General features: G+C 40.5%; 1 protein-coding gene across 1 annotated transcript in view; it reads left to right on the forward strand.

The window, feature by feature from the left end:
- TENM1 (teneurin transmembrane protein 1) overlaps positions 1-21,483 on the forward strand; it is a 790,868-nt gene that overhangs the window by 439,029 nt on the left and 330,356 nt on the right. Inside the window, exon 6 of the mRNA XM_081792970.1 lies at positions 3,121-3,361. Within this exon, the coding sequence (XP_081649096.1) occupies positions 3,121-3,361 (241 nt within the window). The remainder of the gene's footprint in view (positions 1-3,120; positions 3,362-21,483) is intronic.

Raw genomic sequence — 21,483 nt, forward strand, 5'->3', positions numbered from 1 at the left:
TGCAGCAGAAATGGTATATGTTCTAATAATACCACAACTGTACTTTTGAACGAAGTAGAATTTTTATCGTTTTTCATAATAAGGAATTTGCCCAGATTTTGAGGAAATCCAGCAAGTAATAAATCCAGATGAGAATGAGTGATTCTTTCTTTTGAACAATTGTACTGAATAGAGACTTTCCATCTTTTGAACAACTGTACTGACACAAACACTTACTGATTAAGCTAATAGATGTCACGTGTCCTTTGGCGGTATTCCAGACCCGACACCTAAAATTGATTCCTTTTCTTCTTCTGACTCTGGACTCCCACCCTGTTTCCCTTGCTTGCATCATTAAATTCATTGATTTAGATGGCAAATCTGTGGCGTGTCTCTGCTGCCCGTTTCATGCCTTGGAGGGGCATGATTTTAAGTGCCCTCTTTGGAAGGGTATCCTTGTCCTTCCCCATGGCTGTGGGAGAGATTTCACTGAGACCAACAAGGGGGAGACCTACTGCTCAGTGAACTGTCAAATAGTTACCCAGTGTCCACATCAGAATGAAAGAGCCCAAGGTACACTGAGGGTGGTTCTCTAGGTCCCAGTGGGGGAGCAAAATAAAAGTTTTTAGGGATCTTACTCTGTACCTAGCACCGTGCTCATGTGACATGCAAGAGAAGTAGAAGGTGGTCTTGCTCTAAGAAATACACAGTCTATTTTGGTAGATAAGACAAAAACACAGGAAAGCAAGGGGATACTGTAATACTGCAAACCCAGGGGCCCAAGCTACGATAAGAATAATAAATGTTAAAATCAAGAAGAGAATCATACTTATTTCCTGAAATGGCACGTGGAAAGAGTACTTGGCCAGGAATCATCAGACAGAGGCAGGCAAATTCATGCAAGTTGAGTGACTTTGAACAAGTCACTTCACCTTTCTGAGCCTTGGGTTCCTCGTCTGTAAAATGGAGAGGGGAGGAGGGAATGCTGCACTGGGTTATCCCTGTGGTCATTTCCAGCCTGGAAGTTTCATCCTTCTACTGCATTCAATAAACAAGTAGTCACTGACAGACGCACTATGTCCAAGCACATTTGACATGAATTAAGCTTAATGGCTAGGGGAAAGGATTCTTATCTCCCCTTCACAAATGAGAAGTTAACGTTTCTAAATGGCAGAGGCAGAATTCAAACCCAGGATTGCCATCCTCCCAAATCCTGTGCTCTTTGCGTGTGCAGGGCTGCATACCACTACACCCAACCGCCTTCCTTCTGACGCTGAAGGAGATAGGATCTAAGGAGGGAAGCAGACATATGAACAAATAGTCACGGTGTAAAGTGGTATGTCGCAAGTGAAAAATCCCGGAGATGTGGAGGATTCTGTGTCTCTAAATCTTAAGGAGGTAAAGAGAGCTCATGTGACAGAGATCCACAGGGTAGCGCGTGGAGCACTGGCCGGAGAGTCTGGAGATATGGGTTCTAGGTTGGGCCACGCCAAGTGTCCCTGGACAAACAGTCCTCTAGACATCAGTTTTCTCATCTGCAAAGTGAAAGGTCTTTTGGCTTCTAGCATTCAATGCTTCTTTGAGTCCCAAAGATGGAGAGCACGCTTCTAGTTATGGTTGTGAGTATGAGCCCAGAGGTTTAAAAAAATTAATGAGATGTTAAGTGCTTGTGATGATATTTTTAGTGGATACGGGATTTGGGCCGGACCTGGAATAATGGGGTTGATTTCAAAAATTCATGAAGCATTTTAGTTCCTTTTAAATATACAAGGGTAGCTGACTATCTAGTGGAATATTTTGTAGAAAATGAATGATCACTACTCCCCTCCCTATCTATCTTTTGTACAATTCCCTTTTTCATACAGCAAGGATATTTAAAGGGAGAGCCATCTATAGTAGAAAACACAGCCAAGAATTTGTCATGCTCTTGGGGAACCAGTATCATTTTGAAATATGAAAACCATGCCAGTGTCTTCAAACTTCAAGTTTGAGGTAGAAGGATGGAAAGAAGTTATTTTTTTCCCTGTGATCAGCCGCTGCAAAGCGAGTCTCAGCACAAACCAGCTGAGCCCTTTGCTAGGCATGGAAAGCCTCTGGCATTTTTCTGCTTTTCAACTCTCAGTCATTTGGGAGGTGGGACAAAGCCATGCTGTCTACAAAGTTTATCCAGAACGTGCTGGTGTTACAAGAGATCACTTGACATCTATTATGTTTCTCCTGTGGAAGAGAGGTGGCTATCAGCTACGATAGTGATTCCTTTTCAAAGGGGTTTAATTGGGGCATTTCTCATGGGCCAAATCCTAACTCGCTGTCTATACATGTGCCTGCCAGGAAAACAGTGGAAAAATACCAAACAACAGCAACAACAGAAGTCTGAGGACCGTGGTCCCAGGCTGCCCCTGCTACATGGTTTCCCTTCTGCCTAAGCTGCTGCTAATATGGCAGAGCTCCTAGAAAGGTGTGGCAGGTGGGGGGAGGGGGTGGACTGAGCTTTTCGTGGCCATGGAAATCTATATAATAACCTGAGCAAACTCCTTTTAGCCTGCCTTTTCCAAGCAGCACTGTTTCTTAGTTGGGGGCTGGCAAAGAGATGCATTTCACGCAGTCGAGTTACACACTCGAGAGCTGTTTCTCTGAAGCACGGATTTGCTCCTGTGTAGGCAGGCTAGCATCCTTTCCCGAGGTAAGCCAGAAGGTGGCCTTATACTTTTATTTGAAGTGTCGGAGGATTTTTTTTCTCGCAACAAATTTGTGCCTTTCACTGGTATTTTCCGAAGTGAGACTTTTGCAACTGATGGAAATCGGCTCACTTCTGTTCTGTAACTTAGTGTCTTGTTGATGATTTATTTGTTCGGTAGCAGAAACTATGACAAATTGTGTGAGGCAGCCTCATTTACTTCTTAGCTGCTATAGCCCTGAAGAATTTACATGCAAATGCAACTGTGAATGTTTCACATTTCAGAAGCGTGCTGCACGTGTTTTTGTAAGTTAAGTGACATTTTTACAGATAGACTGAACTTAAAACTCTGCCCCCATCCCACAGGTTATATTATTCTGAAATCCTGAGTCTGACAAGCTGTGTTTCCCTGACTGCCAAGTGGGAGAGTAAGTCTCTATTTTGTGTTCTTCTCTTTTCTTTAGACATGCAGAGCAGCCCACACAACCAGTTCACCTTCAGACCCCTCCCGCCTCCACCACCGCCTCCGCATGCGTGCACCTGCGCCAGGAAACCACCCCCTGCAGCCGACTCTCTTCAGAGGAGATCGATGACTACCCGAAGCCAGCCCAGCCCAGCTGCTCCAGCTCCCCCAACCAGTACACAGGATTCTGTTCATCTGCATAACAGCTGGGTCTTGAATAGCAACATACCATTGGAGACCAGGTACTTGAGCTCTTATCGATCCCAGTAACTTAAAGATTGGCAGAGGATGATGCCACTGAGCGCAGAAACTCATGTCACCGTAGACATCTGCAGCGACACACAAATGCACGCAGGGATACACCCCCAGAGGCTCGGGCAAAAGGCAGACCCCTATAAGCAGAGACGTGCGCGCGGGCACACACGTCTGGATTCAGGCATGCTCACAGACATGGACGAGATCAGGTTCACGTGGAAAGATGAAACACAGATGCATAAACCCCCCACGGGCAGCCATCCACAAAAACCTAGGAAACGAAGCAATTATCTAAACTATCATCTGCATCCTCAAAGTAAAAGGCAGTTGTACCCTGTTGCAAGAAATTGCAACATTACAGGAAAATCCAGACACAGTTGGAGGAACGGCGATACTTCGGGTTTTATTGTAAGATTCTTTCGAAAAGTAAGCTGACTTCAGAGTTTTTAAAAAAGGAATTTTAAAACAACCTTTTTAAAAAGAACCTTTTAAAAAAGGACCTTCATAAACTGGAGGTCCGTGTGTCCTTTTAAAAACTCGATCCTGCCTTTAGGGTGAAGTTTGGTCTTTTGACCAAAAAGTTTGCCTCTGTTTTTCCAGCACTTCATGTATTTGGGTTTTCAGAGTCATTCCTCAAATCTCTGTCATGGGATTAAAGTTCTACTCCTCCCCCATTGTAGAATAGACGTTAGCACTAGATGCAATTAAATGAGAAATTATTCATCTTAAACTAAAACAATTCCAACTTTCTAGTAAACATTACCTAGAAAAATGTTACGTATTAAACATTACATAGAAAAACATTACCTAATAAAACATATTATTTTGTTAATCTTTTAAATTCAAGGACTGCCCCTTGCCTTCTATACGCCTTATTTGGACCTACTACTGAAGCTTTTTCTAAGCACATTTGTATGTAAACAAGGGGTATAACATATCACTTGATAAGCAATGTGTGGTGTCAACTCTGATCAATTTCTGTCCCAATATTTGGGAATTGGAATGGAAAGGGGAGGACTAATAAACCGACATTATAAGACTGCTTATTTTTTTCTTAGCTTATTAAGTTATATGCCAGCCATGGCATCAGTGAGTATGTCATCACCAACAAACTGAGAGCATTATGGCTCAAATCCAGGAAATTCTGTATCATCCATCACTACTAGATTAAATAGATTCATAAAGTGATATTTCTGTTATCTCCCAAGAGAAAATACAGCAGTCAGCTCCGATGGTGAAGATAACCCAATGAGAACTGTACTAGTGACAGTGTTTGTGTATCGTTTCTTTTTTTTTTTTTTTTTAATTGAGAGAGGGTGGTGAATGAAGTGAGAGCAGCAGAGAACAATGGGTGTCTTCAAGGAGATTTTGCTAATGTTGGTGATTTACTCATCTTCTTTAAAAATGTACTCATTCTTTTAATTCCTTTGTATGGCTTAGTGATAGAGAGCTAAGGAAGCAGTGGGCGGGGGGGGGCAATCTGGTTATCTAGCAATCATGACAAGCAAAACATACTTCCTTCCCTCTAAGAAGCCAAATAACAGGAAATCTGGAAGGAGGGTGGGGAATGGGCTCAGGCAAATGGAGAGAGAAAACTATTCTTATTTGAAATGTACATCTAGGCATGTTTGCACAAACTGCACCCACGGACCTTCTGTATCTATGCAAGGAATGTATTAATTGGTCTCAGCTTCTTAAGACGCAGAGAAGAACATAAGTTTTCATGTGAGATTGTGCAGAAAGTACCTTTTTAGTACATTTGGGAATATATTCAGTATCACAAAGACAAATTTTCTACAAACCTAGAAACCCCATCAGCCTGATGAGCTAGGGTTTTCCAAATATATCCTTTCAAGTGTTTGTTTCACATGCAGTCAGTAAAGGGTATCTCTGTGGGCACACTGGCACTTACTCATGAGCTGTGTAACATAACCTCTCTGAGCCTCAGCTTCCTCAGCTGTGAAAATGAATGTAAAAATGCCTGTCTCGATGTGTGTGGAAGATCAAGCTGGTGTGGCAGAAAGTGCTTCATACGCTGCAAAGCATCAAACAATTCAGAGGTAGTACTGCTGTCCTTACTAAGTGGTCACCTGCCTCGGCTTAAATGGCTCCAAAATAGGTAACTGATTCATTCCTGAGCCATTCCATTCCACCTCCAGCAACTCCGGGAGGATTCCTACTGAACCGAAATCTCCCACCTCTTAACATTTCTCCCAGATCTGGTTCTGCGATCTCACAGAATAAATAAAACCCCTCACACACCCGATGGCCCTTCACCGTTCCTGATTCCGTACTTCTCTGACGTAAATGTCTCCCCAGTTCCCTCACCGTTTCCTCACATCGGCTGCTTTCAAATCCCCCAGCCTGGTCTCGTTAGAGCACAGTTCCACACTGCTGACCAAACTCCTCGTGAAGTGTCATGGCCAGGGCTGAATGCAGGTTGGGGGCGGGGGTGGTTATCAGACTCCTTGGTGGCAAGGTGCAGAGTTCGTTCAGGTCACCTCAAATAATTGAGAACATCTTTTCAAGATAAAGTAGTTGCCCCTTTCTGCACTTTCAGTTACCCACGCTCCACCGTGGTCTGGAAGCAGATGTTCTTCCTTCTGACTTATCGTCAGAAGGTCAGTAGTAGCTTCACACACTGGGTCATTGCCCTCACTTCATCTTATCACGTAGGCGTTTTATCGTGTCCCATCACCACAAGAAGCGTGAGTACGGTACAGTAAGGCATTTTGAGAGAAAGACCATGTTCACATAACTTCTTATAATATATTGTTATAATTGTTCTATTTTATTATTGTTGTTGGTGATCTCTTAATGTGCCTGATATATAAATGAAACTTTATCATAGGTATGTGTAGGAAAAAACCTAGTATATATAGGGTTTGGTACTATTTGTGGTTTCAGGCATCCACTGAGGGTTTTGGAATGTATCCCCCTTGGATAAGGGGAGACAACAGTATTCTCTCAGTCAGGTGAGGCCAAGGGAGAAAAAGGGCCACCTTTTTCTATGTAATTAAACGTACAGCATGGCCACCTACGGCTGCCCCTTGAGCAAGGGTGGGTAGCAGAGCTGATGTACCTTAGATGGGACTCTCAGCAATCACCTCGATTGACTCGTTCAGAAATTTGTGCTATTACCAACAATCAGTTGTCTCCTTTGTTCTAAACTAAATACTTCTGTTAATGCTGTCCGTGCCAGCGTCAGCTTTTTTTTGTGGCTACGTAACACTACCGATACATTGTTGAGAACGCTTAGTAACCAAACTCTTAAAACTTCTTCACAAGTTCTGAGGCTAAGCCACTTTTATTCTAAAATTACATAGTTGGAGCTTTTTTAATTGTGTGTTTGGGATGGGAGGCAGGTGGGAATACGTTTAGAGCCTTGACTGGGCTTCATTTGCTTTCACCTTGTTAGCTTGTGGAGGTGTAATTGAATTCTAATTCTGCCACACGAGGTATTTGCATTGTATTGCTCCCATAATTGTGTCATCTGCAGTTTTGTGAGGTATGCTTACCTCATTTCTAGGTGAGTCATTACTGGGACAAGATCAAGGTCAGCGCTCTGTGGCATGCCAGTGGAATCCTTCCTGTGGGTTGACGCTTGTCCATCAAGCAACATTGTTTTGCTAGCACACAACCCACATTTCTCCCACCTTGTTCACAGGCATCTGATGAGGGACCTCGTCAGATGCTTTGCTGATATCCAGATACAGTATGCCTACATTTTTACTGATCTGCCAATCCAAAAACCATGTCAAAAATAGAAATGAAATGAGATTTGTCTAACATGACTTGTTCTTGGAGAATTTGTGCTGCCTTCTCATGGTTACTATCTTTTTAAAAAGTGCTTACAAATCTTCCTTGTAATAACATGTTCTAGAATTGTGCACTCAGTCAACATGATATCCGTTGGTCTAGTCTAAAGATCTCATGCGCTTCCTGTTCCTTTTAAAAACCAAAGCCAATGTTTGCTGTCTCCGGTCTTCTGACACCTATCACCCACACCACAGTCCTGAAACTTTAGCAACTAAGACTAGGCAATAAAATCTATAAGACTTGTCACCACTCCCGGGATAGAATTTTAATTCATTCAGAACAGTTGAGTGCCTTCTTAGGAACACTTTGACTATCTTAGACTTCAGTTTATGGTTTACTGATGTTTACTTTACCCTTTTAAGTCTATGATCATTCTTTTCCACAGGGAAGACTAGTCATTGAGAAGGCCTCCCTGATCTCGGTCATGCCATAGCATTGCATGAGTTACACATCTATCCAATCCATAATCTAAACATATATCTAAGAACAACCCAACAACTTTCTGTCATCTTTAGTAGTTTTTTTTTTTTCAAGCTTCACGCTCATTTGGTGTATGAACTTTCTTAGCATTATTTTCATCACACTGTCTTACATTTATTTATCCTTGATTTTCATCTCTTTCTTTTGTTAAGTGTTCTTTGGAAATCTAAACTGAATGGAGAGCACCCAGTACAGGCATACTGGTTTCAATAGGCAAGAAACTTTTCCAACTCTGGGGCTCGAACTCACAGACCCTGTGAGATCATGACCTGAGCTGAAGTCGGACCCTTAACTGACTGAGCTGCCCAGTAGGCCCAGACCTTTCCAACTCTTAATCCATCTCCTTTTTTGAAATATCTCAGGGTGTGGAATCATACTGACTTCACTTTAAAGAACTGCTTTCCTGAAGTCTAGGGTTTTGCTTCATAGTGTATCTTAGGGACTCTTAAGCTAAAATGGTTGCTTTCTTGAAATGTTCCTATCACCTTAACTCACCAGTTTCTCTTTTCTACTCAGTGAGAGAAGCAAATATCCTTAATTTCTTTACCTTCTAGGAGGTAGAGTTTTCAACAAGGGAGGTGGGGGACCTGTCACATACCTGCCTTGATTAAATGATGCATCTAGCAGATGTCTTTGGAGTTGAAATCACTCATGTTTATTTCACTTTACTCTTAGGGCACTTTTGTGGTATGTATTCCTCCAACTGGGCAAGTGGCTTATTGTAGACTCCCTGATCCACCACCTGTTAACTGTATGAACTTGGACATATTATGTAACATTGCCACGCCTCAGTTTTCTCATCTGGAAAGTACGGATGACAGTAGCACCTATTCGTAAAGTCGTAAGGATTAAAGGAGTTAATATCTGCAGTGTATTTTCAAGCAGGCAGGCATATAGTAAACACTTGATAAATGTTAGAATAATAATACCGATAGTTATTATACACAAGAAACAGCTCTACTTTTGTCCCTTTCTATTTTTGTCTTCATCTAATTAAAGATGTTTCTACCCTTATGTTCATGCTCTCCCCAGGTAAACACGACAACCCTTCACTTTTCTCTTAGCATGCTTTCAAATAGAATATACTCTTTCACCACGGTGTTAGTCCAGTTAGACTGCTGTAACAAAGATGCCATAGACTGGGTTCTTTAAACAGCAGGGATTTATTTCTCACAGTTCTGGCGGCTGGGAACTCTAAGGTTAAGGCACTGGCAAATCTGGTGTCTGGTGAGAGCCCACTTCCTATTTCATAGACTGCTATCTTCTCACTGTCTCCTCACATGGCAGAAAAGACAAGGGAGCTCTCTAGGGTTTTCCATTCATGAGAGCTCCACCCTCACGACCTCATCACCTCCTAAAGGCTCCACCTCAGAATACCAACACGCTGGAAGTTAGGTTTCAACATAGGAATTTTGGGAGGATACATTCAATCTATAGCAACCACCAAATTCCAATCATTAGAACCATTCCCTCCCCTAGGTTTTGACCGCACATGTCTATGAGGCTTTGTAAGACTGCCCTGTGATAAATCTACAGAACGCCTTTTAGATTCTTCCCTGCCTTCTGTCATTCATAGAAATAATTCCCCCACTACCCACTACGTTCAGGATTATGTCCTGCCCTGAGCCCTCCCTTACTCAGAGATCAGCCTTTCCAGCTCCTCCTCTAAGCCTTTTCTTGGATGATCTTTTTTGCAGCGGAGTCAGAGATGCATCTTTCACAACCTGGAAAGATGGGCACATTGCCAAAGATGAAGATGGAGAGTCTGGGTGATGTGTGTCAGTGTGTGCGCTCAAACAGCACTGGACCGAGTGACTTAATATGGTCATGAACTGGGACGCGTCACTTACCCTCCATGGGCCTCAATTCCCCATCTGTCCGATGTAGGAAATGACAGATCCTCCCTTGTGTGCTTGTTCTGAGAACCAAATAAGATAATCCACGTAGACTGTCTCCTCAGAGCTGGGCACATAGAAAGTGTACAATAAACATTATTTTTAACATAAAGTATACAATAAACATTATTTTTGATATACGAATCTGGTACTGACATGCTGGCAAAGAGGAGAATTCAGAATCACCAGAGTTCAGAGAGCCACATTAGCTTTAATCTGCTCTAAAAACATCTAATATTCACGTATACCTCTCAGTCTGTGGATTATTAAGCATTCCCTGCACAGCAAGGCATTCAGCAAACATTTACTGATTATTCGTCATGCACTACAGCTACTATGAGGAATAAGAGCCCACATACTCCAGAAGCTTATAGTACTTGTAATAATAATGATAGCTAAATATATAGCATCGCTACCTGCTGGACACCATTCTGGGTCTTCATAAATCAGTTGCTTTAATCCTTAAAATAACTCCGTGCGGTAGATACTATTAGTGTCCCCATCTTCAACTGAGTGGTAAGGAAACTGAGGTAAGGACAGGTTAAAGAACTTTGAAAAATCCCACAGGTAGGAAGGAGCAGATCCAGGTCAGACTTTGAACCTTGGCTGTATACAGGGCCAGGGTCTTTATGTTCAACCACTTTCTGTAGTAAAGAAGGCAAAGTGAGGAGCACCTGGGTGGCTCAGTCGGTTCAGTGTCCAACTTCATCTCTCGCAGTCTGTGAGTTCGAGCCCCGCGTCGGGCTCTGTGCTGACAGTTTGGAGCCTGGAGCCTGCTTCGGATTCTGTGTCTTCCTCTCTCTCTGCCCCCACCCCCCCCATGCACTCTGTCTCTCTCTCTCAAAAATAAACAAACTTTAAAAAAATTGAAAAAAAAAGAAGGCAAAGTGAAATAAATAACAGTATCATAAGTGCTTTATTAAATTGAAGTACTTCCAAGGTCAGAACACTTGGAGGTGGTAGATCTAACCCAGAGGAAGTGTGGAGGGAGCGAAATGGGAAAGTAGAGATTTTCCTGAGAAAATGACCTGAAAGTAATTTATTACTACTAATACATGTAATTAATAATAAAACCATGGGACAGCATTAGGTGCAAAATGAAGGAAAAGTCTACTCAAAGTCATGCATCGTCACCAGTTACCAATTCAGTAATATTAAGTGTTATTCTTTCTATTCTTCCTCTCCCTCTTCCTCCATTTGCCATTTGTTGCCTATTTATTTACTTATTAAAGGATAGTATTATTTCCCCAAACTGCTTTAACAGTTTAGTTTTTTCTAAATGCTTATTTATTTTGAGAGAAAAAGGGAGGGGAGAGTGGGGAAGGGGCAGAGAAAGAGGGGGAGAGAGAATCCTAAGCAGGCTCTGCACTTTCGGTGCAGAGCCTGATGTGGAGCTCAATCTCATGAACCATGAGATCATGACCTGAGCCGAGATCAAGAGTCAGACGCTTAACTGACTGAGCCTCCCAGGCACCCCTCCATTGCCATTTAAACCCTCTTTACTAGGTTGTCTGGTTATGAGCAAATATATTCCTTTTAATACTAAGAAGAAATAATCATTCTCGAACCAAAAGTCCATAATTTTTAAGCTATGATCCAGAAATCAAAATTTCATTCTGAAATTCCTGCTGTTAAATTGCCATATTCTCTTTCCTTACCCAGAGACTCGTCCTTGGATATACTTCAGTTTGAAGATCCTTTTATTCTGATTCTTTTCCAGAAAGTCTTTTTTTCCCTTCCAAAGCTATTATATACCTTTAGTGGTACAATGTTGTGCCTTCTTCATAACAGTTGGAAGAGTGGTTAAGACTTTCAATTGTAGAAACCAACAGATGTGAGTTTGGGTTTGAATTTGTTCCTTATTAGCTGTCTGTACTTGGGAAAATTATTTAGCCTTTCTGAACCTTAGCTCCCTGACCTTGAAACTGGGTTAATAACACTCATTGTCATAATGTTATTACAAGGGTTATTTTAGATCTCACATGTGATTTGCACACTCATTTTAGTTTCCTCCTCTATTTCTGTTCTTCCTCTGCATCACATTCCTCCTTTCTCCATTCTGTTGGCCCTGGCTTTTGCTACTAGCTTCTCAGAAACTGGACTTACCACTTTTCTTTCTATATTGGTCTCTCTATTCTGTCCACACACTTTGTATGTGAGTAGATTGCTCTGCCTTTAACACACAGCTAACTGGAGTAGTACTCATTTCTATCAGAAACTCAGACATCCCCCATTCCCTGCAGAGAACTGGGACAGTTCTCTTAGCTTTCTTGACCTCTTCATCCGGATTTACTTTGAAATTGAATTACAGCCATTTTTAGTTTGCCTTATTTGCTTTCTTTGCTGTCCCTGAATTCAAACTCCTAACTCAAAGTTCACTTGATACTTTTTTTCAAAAATTTTTTTAATGTTTATTTAGTTTTGAGAGACAGAGAGAGACAGAGTGTGAGCGGGGGAGGGGCAGAGAGAGAGAGAGAGCAAGACACAGAATCTGAAGAGGCTCCAGGCTCTGAGCTGTCAGCACAGAGCCCGACGCGGGGCTTGAACTCACAAGCCGCGACACCATGACCTGAGCCGAAGTCGAACGCTTAACCGACTAAGCCACCCGGGCTCCCCTTGATACTCTTACCCGTGGGGAATTTTTGGCCAAATGTTGGCTCTAGACCTTAACTTTGACAAACCTTCAGTGATGATGATGGACATTAACCATGATCTAGTCACCAAAATGAGTCTTAAAGATTTTTCTGTGATATTTAATACTCTTGAGAACTTGGATTTGATATTAACATAACCGCTTCAACTCACAAAGACAGATCATAACTGTGTGGAGGAGTCATGGCTGACCAGAAGAGGGGGTAGCAACTATTTTCATTGATTTTTTTTTTTTTTTTTAGCATATTCTGACAGATGGCTGTAGCTTGGTATGAGGCTAACTGCCCTTGCTGGCTTTAGGCCAATGTGACATTTAAGTGGAGTCAACAGGGTTATTTTTACAAAGGAAGAGCCACGGCCATTGGTGGGGGAGGTGTTGGCAAAGAATAGAACAAGAAATGAAGTCTATATGACCCATGCTTGTTACCAGACTTCTAGAGCTAGTGTCTATCTTGGGGAAATAGGAAGCAACGTTCATTAGTAGTGATGACAGTGATTTAAATATCTATGGAATAATACTCTGTGAATATTAACCTATAAATGTAAGTTCTCCAGTGGTAGTTATATTTCTTTGTTATATAGTACTGCTAAAATATACCTAACTTTCATAAGTAGGTTTTTTTCCTTTAGTACATTTGCAATGGAAAAATAGATTTAGAGACATAGTTTTTTCTTTCAATAATGACTAGAGGAAAAAAAGGGCTCAGAATGTACATATTCAGTGCTTAGATCCAACAATATCTCATGCTTTAATCCTTTAACAGCACTGGGGTTAGCAAAATCTATCTTCAGCCACAGATTTAAAGATTCTTTTTAAGACAGGAAAAGACTTCGTAGAACTAATCTATGACCTATAAATCCTGTTTACTACAGATGAACAGGAATCAACCAAGCTTTTCAGCCTACACCAAATGATGGATGTGGAATATGTTAAATTTACATGAAGGAGAATTCTGTAGTCTTAAAAATATATTTTACAAATTCAGAGTAAAAATAGATCTATAATAGTCGATTGTGCTTAGGCAGTGAAGAGCAATATTTTGGAGATTATCGTGATACAGTCTCTAGTCACTTTGGTGGTGATGTTATTTTTAAAAATGCTTTTGATCTGACTATTTTCAGTTTCATTTCAAAGTATAAACCATAGGCAAACGTAATGTGTTTCATTTTTTAAAGAAGGGAAATTTCACCATAGGTGCGATGAAATCTGGTCTTAATATGGAGGAGATTTTTTTAGCAATGCAAATGTGAATCTAAACAGATGTTTTAGGGAATTTAAAAAAATGAGTTGATTGATGAAATATGTGAGTGTAGCAAACCAAAATTAAATTTTAGAGGAACCTCTGTACCACCCTTTTTGTGTCCCGTCCACCATATATACTTAACCTATCATGGGTTGTATATTTAAAATAGAAATATCTGGTTGTGATTAAGAAAGAAACTAGTTCTTAAAAACCTCATTGACTACAAAGTTATCCAGTTAATCATAATAAATATTTTCATTGCCGTGTCAAGTTAATAGACACTTGTCTGTTATATTTTACTAAAAGTATGAAATGTATTTGAAGTAACAAAGAATGATTTTCCTGTCAACTATTCTCCTTAATTTCTACAGAGATGTGTGTGTTTGCGTGTGTGTGTGTGTGTGTGTGTGTGTGCGCGCGCGCGCGCACGTGCATGTGTATCAAAGACATTCTACTAAACATCTCCCTTTGGGAGAATCCAGCTGGTTCTTTATTAATTCCACAACACAAAAATGTTTGTAGCTTTAAAAGCAAAAGATAAGATCAGGTTAAGTCTTGAGGTCTTTGAAATGCCTCTGCAAGAATTGTGAAAGTGTGGTACCGACTATTCCATTTAAAGAACAGGAAAGCTCAAAAAGAATTGCCCCCTTTGGCGAACAGATAAGCAAATAAACAGTAACATCTGCTTCTCCATTCTGTTAATCTTTTTTGGTGTGATATCTGAGGATATAAGCATGTGTATAATGTGAATAGTTTAAATGAAAAACAGTTCAATGTAAATACTATGATAAATTAATTCCAGTGTAAATAAGTTTAAACCAATTTTGGCAAATATTTGTTGAGTGCCCACCATGGATCGGCCAGTGTTCGAGTTGCTGGGGCTACAGCAGAGAACGAAGCAGACAAAATCCCTGCCTTTATGGAGCTTACGTTCTAGTGGGGGAGATTGCCTTTATCCTAAAATGTAATTATATTGAGGCTAATAGTATCGCAGGACTTGTGGTCTAGTAGATGTAATATGTGAGAAGGGGGAGAGAAGCCAAAGATACCTCTTCGGAGCTTTTTTTTTTTTTTTTTTTTTTTACCTGCCTTCTCTTCCCCACAGTACCTTTCATGGAATTTTCCCTTATCTGTGGGCTCATAGCATCCTGTGTGTATGTCTATGAAGACCTTATTCCATTGTGTATTTGCACTCCAAATATTTTATTTACTTGTCTTTATTCCCTGCTGCAACTTGAGTGAAGGACTATGTCTTCTTTTTCTACTTTGATTCCTCAGTGCTTAGCTCATAATGTTTAACAAAATTTTTGTAAGGTATATGGACAGACAGAGTAACTGAGTGGGGAATTACAGATGGAGCAGATTTCTGAAATCAGAAATAGTAGTTGGTAGAAGCAGGCAGTGAGTTTTGTTTGGGAAATATTGAAACATTTATGTGGGGCATCCATATTGGAAAAGCTCAATATTCAATAAATAGTTGAAAATAAGAATCTGGGTCCCAAGAGAAGAAGAAAGAGAGGAAAAGTTTTCCTCCTACCACTTACCAAATGCTTACTATGTGCCAAACATTGCATCGAGTCATTATCACATTTATGCCAAGTTTTATTTTTTTAAACTGAGGCTTAGAGAAGTTGAACAATCTGCTACAAGGCCACTAGTTAGTAATTAATGGAGTTAGTTCCATTGCATGTCTGTCTGATTCCAGAGCACATGATACACGTGAATTATGGAGAATTTCATAGGTAGACATAATAATTGAATTTACATGAATGAAGGAGGAAATACTGAAAAACCCAGACAGAGTTTAGTGCAAGAAGACCATAAACCAAACCATGAGAACACTTAACATCTTAGGTCCATGAAGGAAAACAAACCAGCATAGGTGATTGAGGATTAATAATAATAGAAGAGAAGAAACAACAAAAAATTTCGAGATTGTGATCGTGATTTTCAAATGCTTCAGAGGAGTCCACTAGAGTGTGGATGAGGAGAGACCTTTCATTTTGTCAACTACAGACTTTTTGACTTTGAAGCAGTCGATCTCAACAGAGTGGTAAGAGTGAAGCTAGACTGCAGTGGGTTTGAGGAATTGGTTAGTGGTAAGAAAATGGAAACAGAAGGCAGGCTACTATCTGAAATGGAAGAGCAGATCGAGAGGAAGCTGAATTACGGCAAAACTTCCATATAAATTGGAAGAAGGAAAAAACAGTGGTGGGTGGGATGGAGGGTGGGGAAACTATATTCGGTATAGGGGTACACAGTAGTTCCCAGGCTGGTGACGTGGTTGACAGAAAGAAACCAACCAACCAAGTTAAAGATCAAGTTTCCTTGATGGTAAAGAATATGGCAACTTGCAGGAATGGTCACATAACGCTGAAGAAAACAGCATGATCCCACACAGTGGTACAGGCTTCCCAGGTTGCCAGGATTCAACAAGGGCTGATGATGTCACCACCTTTGGGGAATCATGAATTCCTTAGGTGCAAGAAGTTTGCCTTTTCTATTCTTATGCTAGAGGGTGGCATTATACCCTCACACCCTTACTTAAAGTTGGCTCAAATCTAAGTCGTATTTCCACGGGCAAGCAGCTATCATTGGCCCAGCCAAGATTGTAATTTAGACTTCCTGTCTCCATCTGGCATACACAAAACACTAGGCAGTCCCCTTTTACTGATGAAGATACTTAATAGTGACATATGTACACACAGGGTTTTCATTGATATTATAAAAGATAACTTATGATTATTTCCTATTCAACTATCAAAATATCAAGTATAACCTAAAAACACAGATATCATTGATTCTTTCCTTTTGTGGCATAATATTAGCCTCCTAAGTAAATTGACTTTCTCCTGGAAGAGAACATTCACAATCTGCTATTTCCCCTACTTTTTGACTAAAATAATTGTTTTTTTAATCTATAGCAGTCTTATTCGTTCACATTTTTCATTTACTGTACTGAATAGTATCTTTAACTTAGATAATTTTATGGTAACATGGCTGTTTGCCTGTTAGTGTGTCTACACTGGCAGCTAAATATTTTTTGTCATCTTCAAAAGACTCAGGTTTTAGATACGTCTTGTGTACATGTGCACGTATGTCTGTGTGCCCGTGTGGGTGTATGTGCATATGTAAGTGTGTATGTATAACTTCTTGATCAAAGTCCTTACTGGTTATTTCTTTTTAAACTCTACACAACCCTGGCAAGGTAGACATTAACAGAAATTATGCCCAATTTAAAGATAAGGACACTAGGTTGTGGGAAATTCTCCGTGCAACCAATCTGGTATTCTTTGCACTATAACAATATTTCTCTGGAATATAAAGAACCCCAAGTTATTCCTTTTTGTCTTTCAGTGAATATTTATAGTTCAGTTAAATTCCTCTGCCTGGAGATGTAATCTAGGTTTTATTCTATTTATATTAAAATCTTGATGAGCCTAAATGCCCAGAAAACTGGGGGTTCTGCTTAATTGGATTTGGTGGATAGCTTAAGGTTAAATAGAACTTTTAAAAAATTGCCATTCTTGTTGAAAATCACTCTTAACTATGAATCTACTTTCCGTTTTAATCCAAATGATCATAATTTAATCTGTTATAATTGAAAATCTTAGGGTAAGGCAGGGTTGCCATTCTGAACAGGATTTTTTATTGTACAACCCGTCAGGTATAGAAAATATTATAAAATGAACAAAACGTATAGTGGTCCCAGGATATTCTTTGAAAATTTGGGGTGGCCTCTTGTGAGTAGTTGTAAAAGCACTGGAATTAGAATGGGAAATCTTGCATCTAAGTCCAATTCTGCCACTAAATAGCCGTGTGACCTTGATAGTGTCTCTTTCTTCCTTTCCAACCTCACTTTCCTCAACAGTCCGATAAAGGAATAAAGCTAAATGATTTATTTGATGTCCTTTCTGCCTTTACTTTCTCTATCATTCCGTGGCTTGCCTTCTTGTCATTTGCTCCTCCACTGAAAGAATCCTGCTCAGTTTAGCTTTCCAGTTAGTTGGATTCTAATTAATTGCAAGATTACTGGTTCTAGGTGAGGTCCCCTAACAAGTCAGATAAATGAAGCCGTGATAAGTTAAGCCATGATTCCTTCAAAATCTCCAGTAGCCAAGGGGAAATGAGGAAGACCATCTACACATCCCTGTCTGTCCGGGGGTGTTGATAAAGGCACACAAGCATAGTTAAGAAACTGATCTTAGGCCAGTGCAAGACTAGTTTGTGAACATGTTCTACCCGATACAGGTGCTCAAGCAAAGTTTGTGGAGTGAATGAATTTAAGAACAAAACCCTCGAACAAAACCCTCCGTAGAGACAAGATTCAAGAGGCAGCACCTTATAAAGAAGCCTACCTTGCCTTGGGTCATATTGCAAAGCTGCAGATGGTTCAGTATTTTCTTTCAATTTTTCGTTCTCTGTCTCATTAAGAAATAAATATAACTTTATTTTGTTTGTTATTCAAAGATAAAAATACAACCTGGATTGGGTTTAAAGTTCCAACCACCCATTTCTATACTGCATCCTGTAAATCCATGATGATAACTTTTTCTGAGCATTGACGATGATGCAGAGAAAAGGCAAGTTTAGGCTTAATATTATATTTGCCAAATAGAGATGTATATTTAGAAGTCAGAGAAGTGCATGAAATCATTGTATTCTTGAAGTTGACCTGACCTTGTTTATCTCTTTGTGCTGCCCCTAAATAATTAAAGCAAGCCAATGGGTTTCCTCTTTGCTCTCTTGAATCCACACTGCAGGGAACCAGGGAGAGAACATTTCCCAGCAAGGAAGGCCTGGTTTCTACAAATTCTCCTGTGTTCAAGTGGGATTATAGTTTTTGAGCTTTAGAGCATGGCACAAAGTGGAATTTGACTGTTTCTTAGGTAGCCTAACCTGAAGGGAGTTAATGTTGTTTTAATTGCTATCATGATTGTATGTTTTGCATGTTTTAATCAGTATTTCAGATTTTGGATTTATATCCTGTGACACTTTGTGAGAGGTAGGTACACTTTGAACAGCAATTTAAAAAATTGAAAGTAGAAGATGTTTTCTAGTCTCCATACCTACAAAGGTTTCCTTGCTTAGTTAGCAAGGGTAAATGTTTGAGGTAATTATAGGTGAGTTGTTTGTGTTCTGTGGCCCTAGGGTTAGGGTATTTGTTTGGATAATAGACCAATCCCAAGTGCAAATAGCCCCAAGGGAAGAACAGCTGTGAGCTTGGGAGGAAGATAAGATCGTGAGTGCCTGGCAAGAAAATCTTTTCCTGGAAGCCTTTAAAGAGTGACAGATTCCCCTCCCCCCCCTCCCCCCCCCCCACCCGAGGGAGGCTGAATACTTCAAAAATGCATGCTCCAATCAGAGGAATAGTTTTAGGCCAACGATTCTCAACCTCACCACTATTGGCATTTCAGGCTGGATAATCCGTTGTTGTGGGGTCTGTCCCATGCATAATAGGGTGTTTAGCAGCATCGCTAGCCTCCTACCCACTAGATGCCAGTAGTGGCCTCCCCCTGGTTATGATTACCAAACACATCTCCAGACAATGCCAAATGTCCCCTGTGGGCCAGTTCATCCCCAACTGAGAAAGGCTCTTTGAGAATAATGATGATGCAAAATCTTTTGTGTCCTTGCCCGTTCACTTTTTCTCAACCCCTCTTCAGATTCTAGCAGTTTGTTTTTTCCCTTCCCATCTTCCCTCTTCGTATTCCCTTCTTCTGAAGACTTGTTGGTAGGTTTAGATAATTCTCCAGTTTAAAGCATAATTTGTGTTGGAAACCACTGCTATGAATTGAATGTTTGGATCTCCCCCAAATGCATATATTGAAAACCTAATGCCCACGATGATGGTATTAGGTGGGGCCTTTGGGAGGTGCTTAGGTCCTGAGGGTGGAGCTCTCATGAATGGGATTAGTGCCCTTATGAAAGAGACCTCTGATTGCTCCCTAGCCCCTTCCACCACATGAAGATACAGCAAGACACATTAGATGCCCATGGCAGACTGGGTAGCAGTCTGTAACACGGAAGAAACCCTTCAGCAGAACCCTTCCATGCTGGCATCCTGATCTTGGACTTCCAGCTTCCAGGACTGTGAGAAACCTGTTTCTGTTGTTTATAAGCCAACCACCTTATGGGATTGTGTTATAGCAGCCCAAATAGACTAAAACAACCACTAAACAATTCATTTAGCTCTAAGGTCTCCCCACCCCTGCCAGTTAGTCTCCTTTTCATATGGTGGCCACTCCTCATAATTTTATTCCCAATTAACTTGTCATATCCTGCATTTCTCTGTAAGAGTCTTAAGCAAGAGGAATATATTTTGACACATTGAATGTATACTAGTTTGTATATATACTTAATTGGTTTGTTTCCCAGGAATGCAAAAAGATGGAAAAAAGCAGTATATCACTTCTGACTATTTGGATCAGATGTAGACAAGGAAACCCAGAGTGACCTTCCAAGCAACTAGCAAATGATCCTTTACCCTTGCATATATAGCCATATCTATGTACTGTCTGTCTGTCTATCAATCTATCTATTGATCTATCAATCAAATTTCCTTTCTGATTATATTCCTTTTTCTTCTACACTCTTCATTCTCCCTATGTTCACTCTATTCTCTCTCTCCTACATTTGCTTTAGATCTACGCTACTCTTGGACATTCCTTAACTCTCCCGACATTGTTCTTTGCTGAAAAGCTTACAAGGACACAGGAGCCTGAAAGAAAATGGCACATTAGGGAAACCACACATGACAGGGTGGCCAGAGCTAAGAGGGCATTGGAGACAATAGCAGTAGTGAGGTGGAGAGACCTATATCGTGAAGGACCTTATGAAATAGTACACCTTCATTTCAAAAATAGGAAAAACACAGGAAATCACAAAGAAAAATAACTACAAATTCCACTACCCAAAGATAGTTACTATTAAGATTTCCATGTTTTCTTCTAGATCAGATCTCTGTGGAATAGGGATACAGAGTGGGAGTTAGTTGTCTTTGTTTTTGTGTGGAAGGGGACAGCAAATAGTTGTGGTTGTACTGTATATATGAATTCTGGGTTTTTTTTCCCCCAACATGGAAAATTGTTTATTGCCTTAGAAATTATTTGGTTAACGGGAACAGAAATGCCTTAAAAGTAAATCAAGTAAAAAGGATGTTTTTAAAAAATGGTAGAGGATAATTTCACAGGGAAGGAAGAAGGCATTGAGTACAGCTTTGCCTAATGAAAGATGGAACTGTCTCCATTATTCTTTTGCTTTCTAGAGCCGTGTGATGTCTCATCACTGTTTCTTTCTGCACATATTCTCTCTTGTCGGGCTTCATTTTAGATGGGACTTGTTTGTCTGTTCCACTATTATGTAACTCCAGCTCTGGCTCAACATGACCTTGCATCTTGGCTTCCCTAGATGACTAGGTTTCAGTGTCTAGGTTTCTGAGAGAGGGAGAGAGAGGGGAAGAGAATATGATTGTCTCCGAGGTTGGCTATCCAATTCTGCTCCAATTAACTATGACTGCAAGCAATGCGGAGTGGGGTTGGGACAGTCGTAGGTAAGGATGCTCTGTCCAGGCTCTGTGCTGAGAGTCAGTGATCAGCATAATATGCTTATGTGGTTTAAAATTCTTAATCTGTAGGGGCACCTGTACCCCAATGTTTATAGCGGCACTCTCAACAATAGCCAAATTATGGAAAGAGCCTAAATGTCCATCAACTGATGAATGGATAAAGAAATTGTGGTTTATATACACAATGGAATACTACGTGGCAATGAGAAAAAATGAAATATGGCCTTTTGTAGCAACATGGATGGAACTGGAGAGTGTGATGCTAAGTGAAATAAGCCATACAGAGAAAGACAGATACCATATGGTTTCACTCTTATGTGGATCCTGACAAACATAACAGAAACCCATGGGGGAGGGGAAGGAAAAAAAAAAAAAAAAAAAGAGGTTAGAGTGGGAGAGAGCCAAAGCATAAGAGACTGTTAAAAACTGAGAACAAATTGAGGGTTGATGGG

The sequence above is a fragment of the Panthera onca genome, chromosome X, assembly GCF_046562875.1.
Source record: "Panthera onca isolate mPanOnc1 chromosome X, mPanOnc1 haplotype 2, whole genome shotgun sequence".
NCBI classification, from domain to species: domain Eukaryota; kingdom Metazoa; phylum Chordata; class Mammalia; order Carnivora; family Felidae; genus Panthera; species Panthera onca.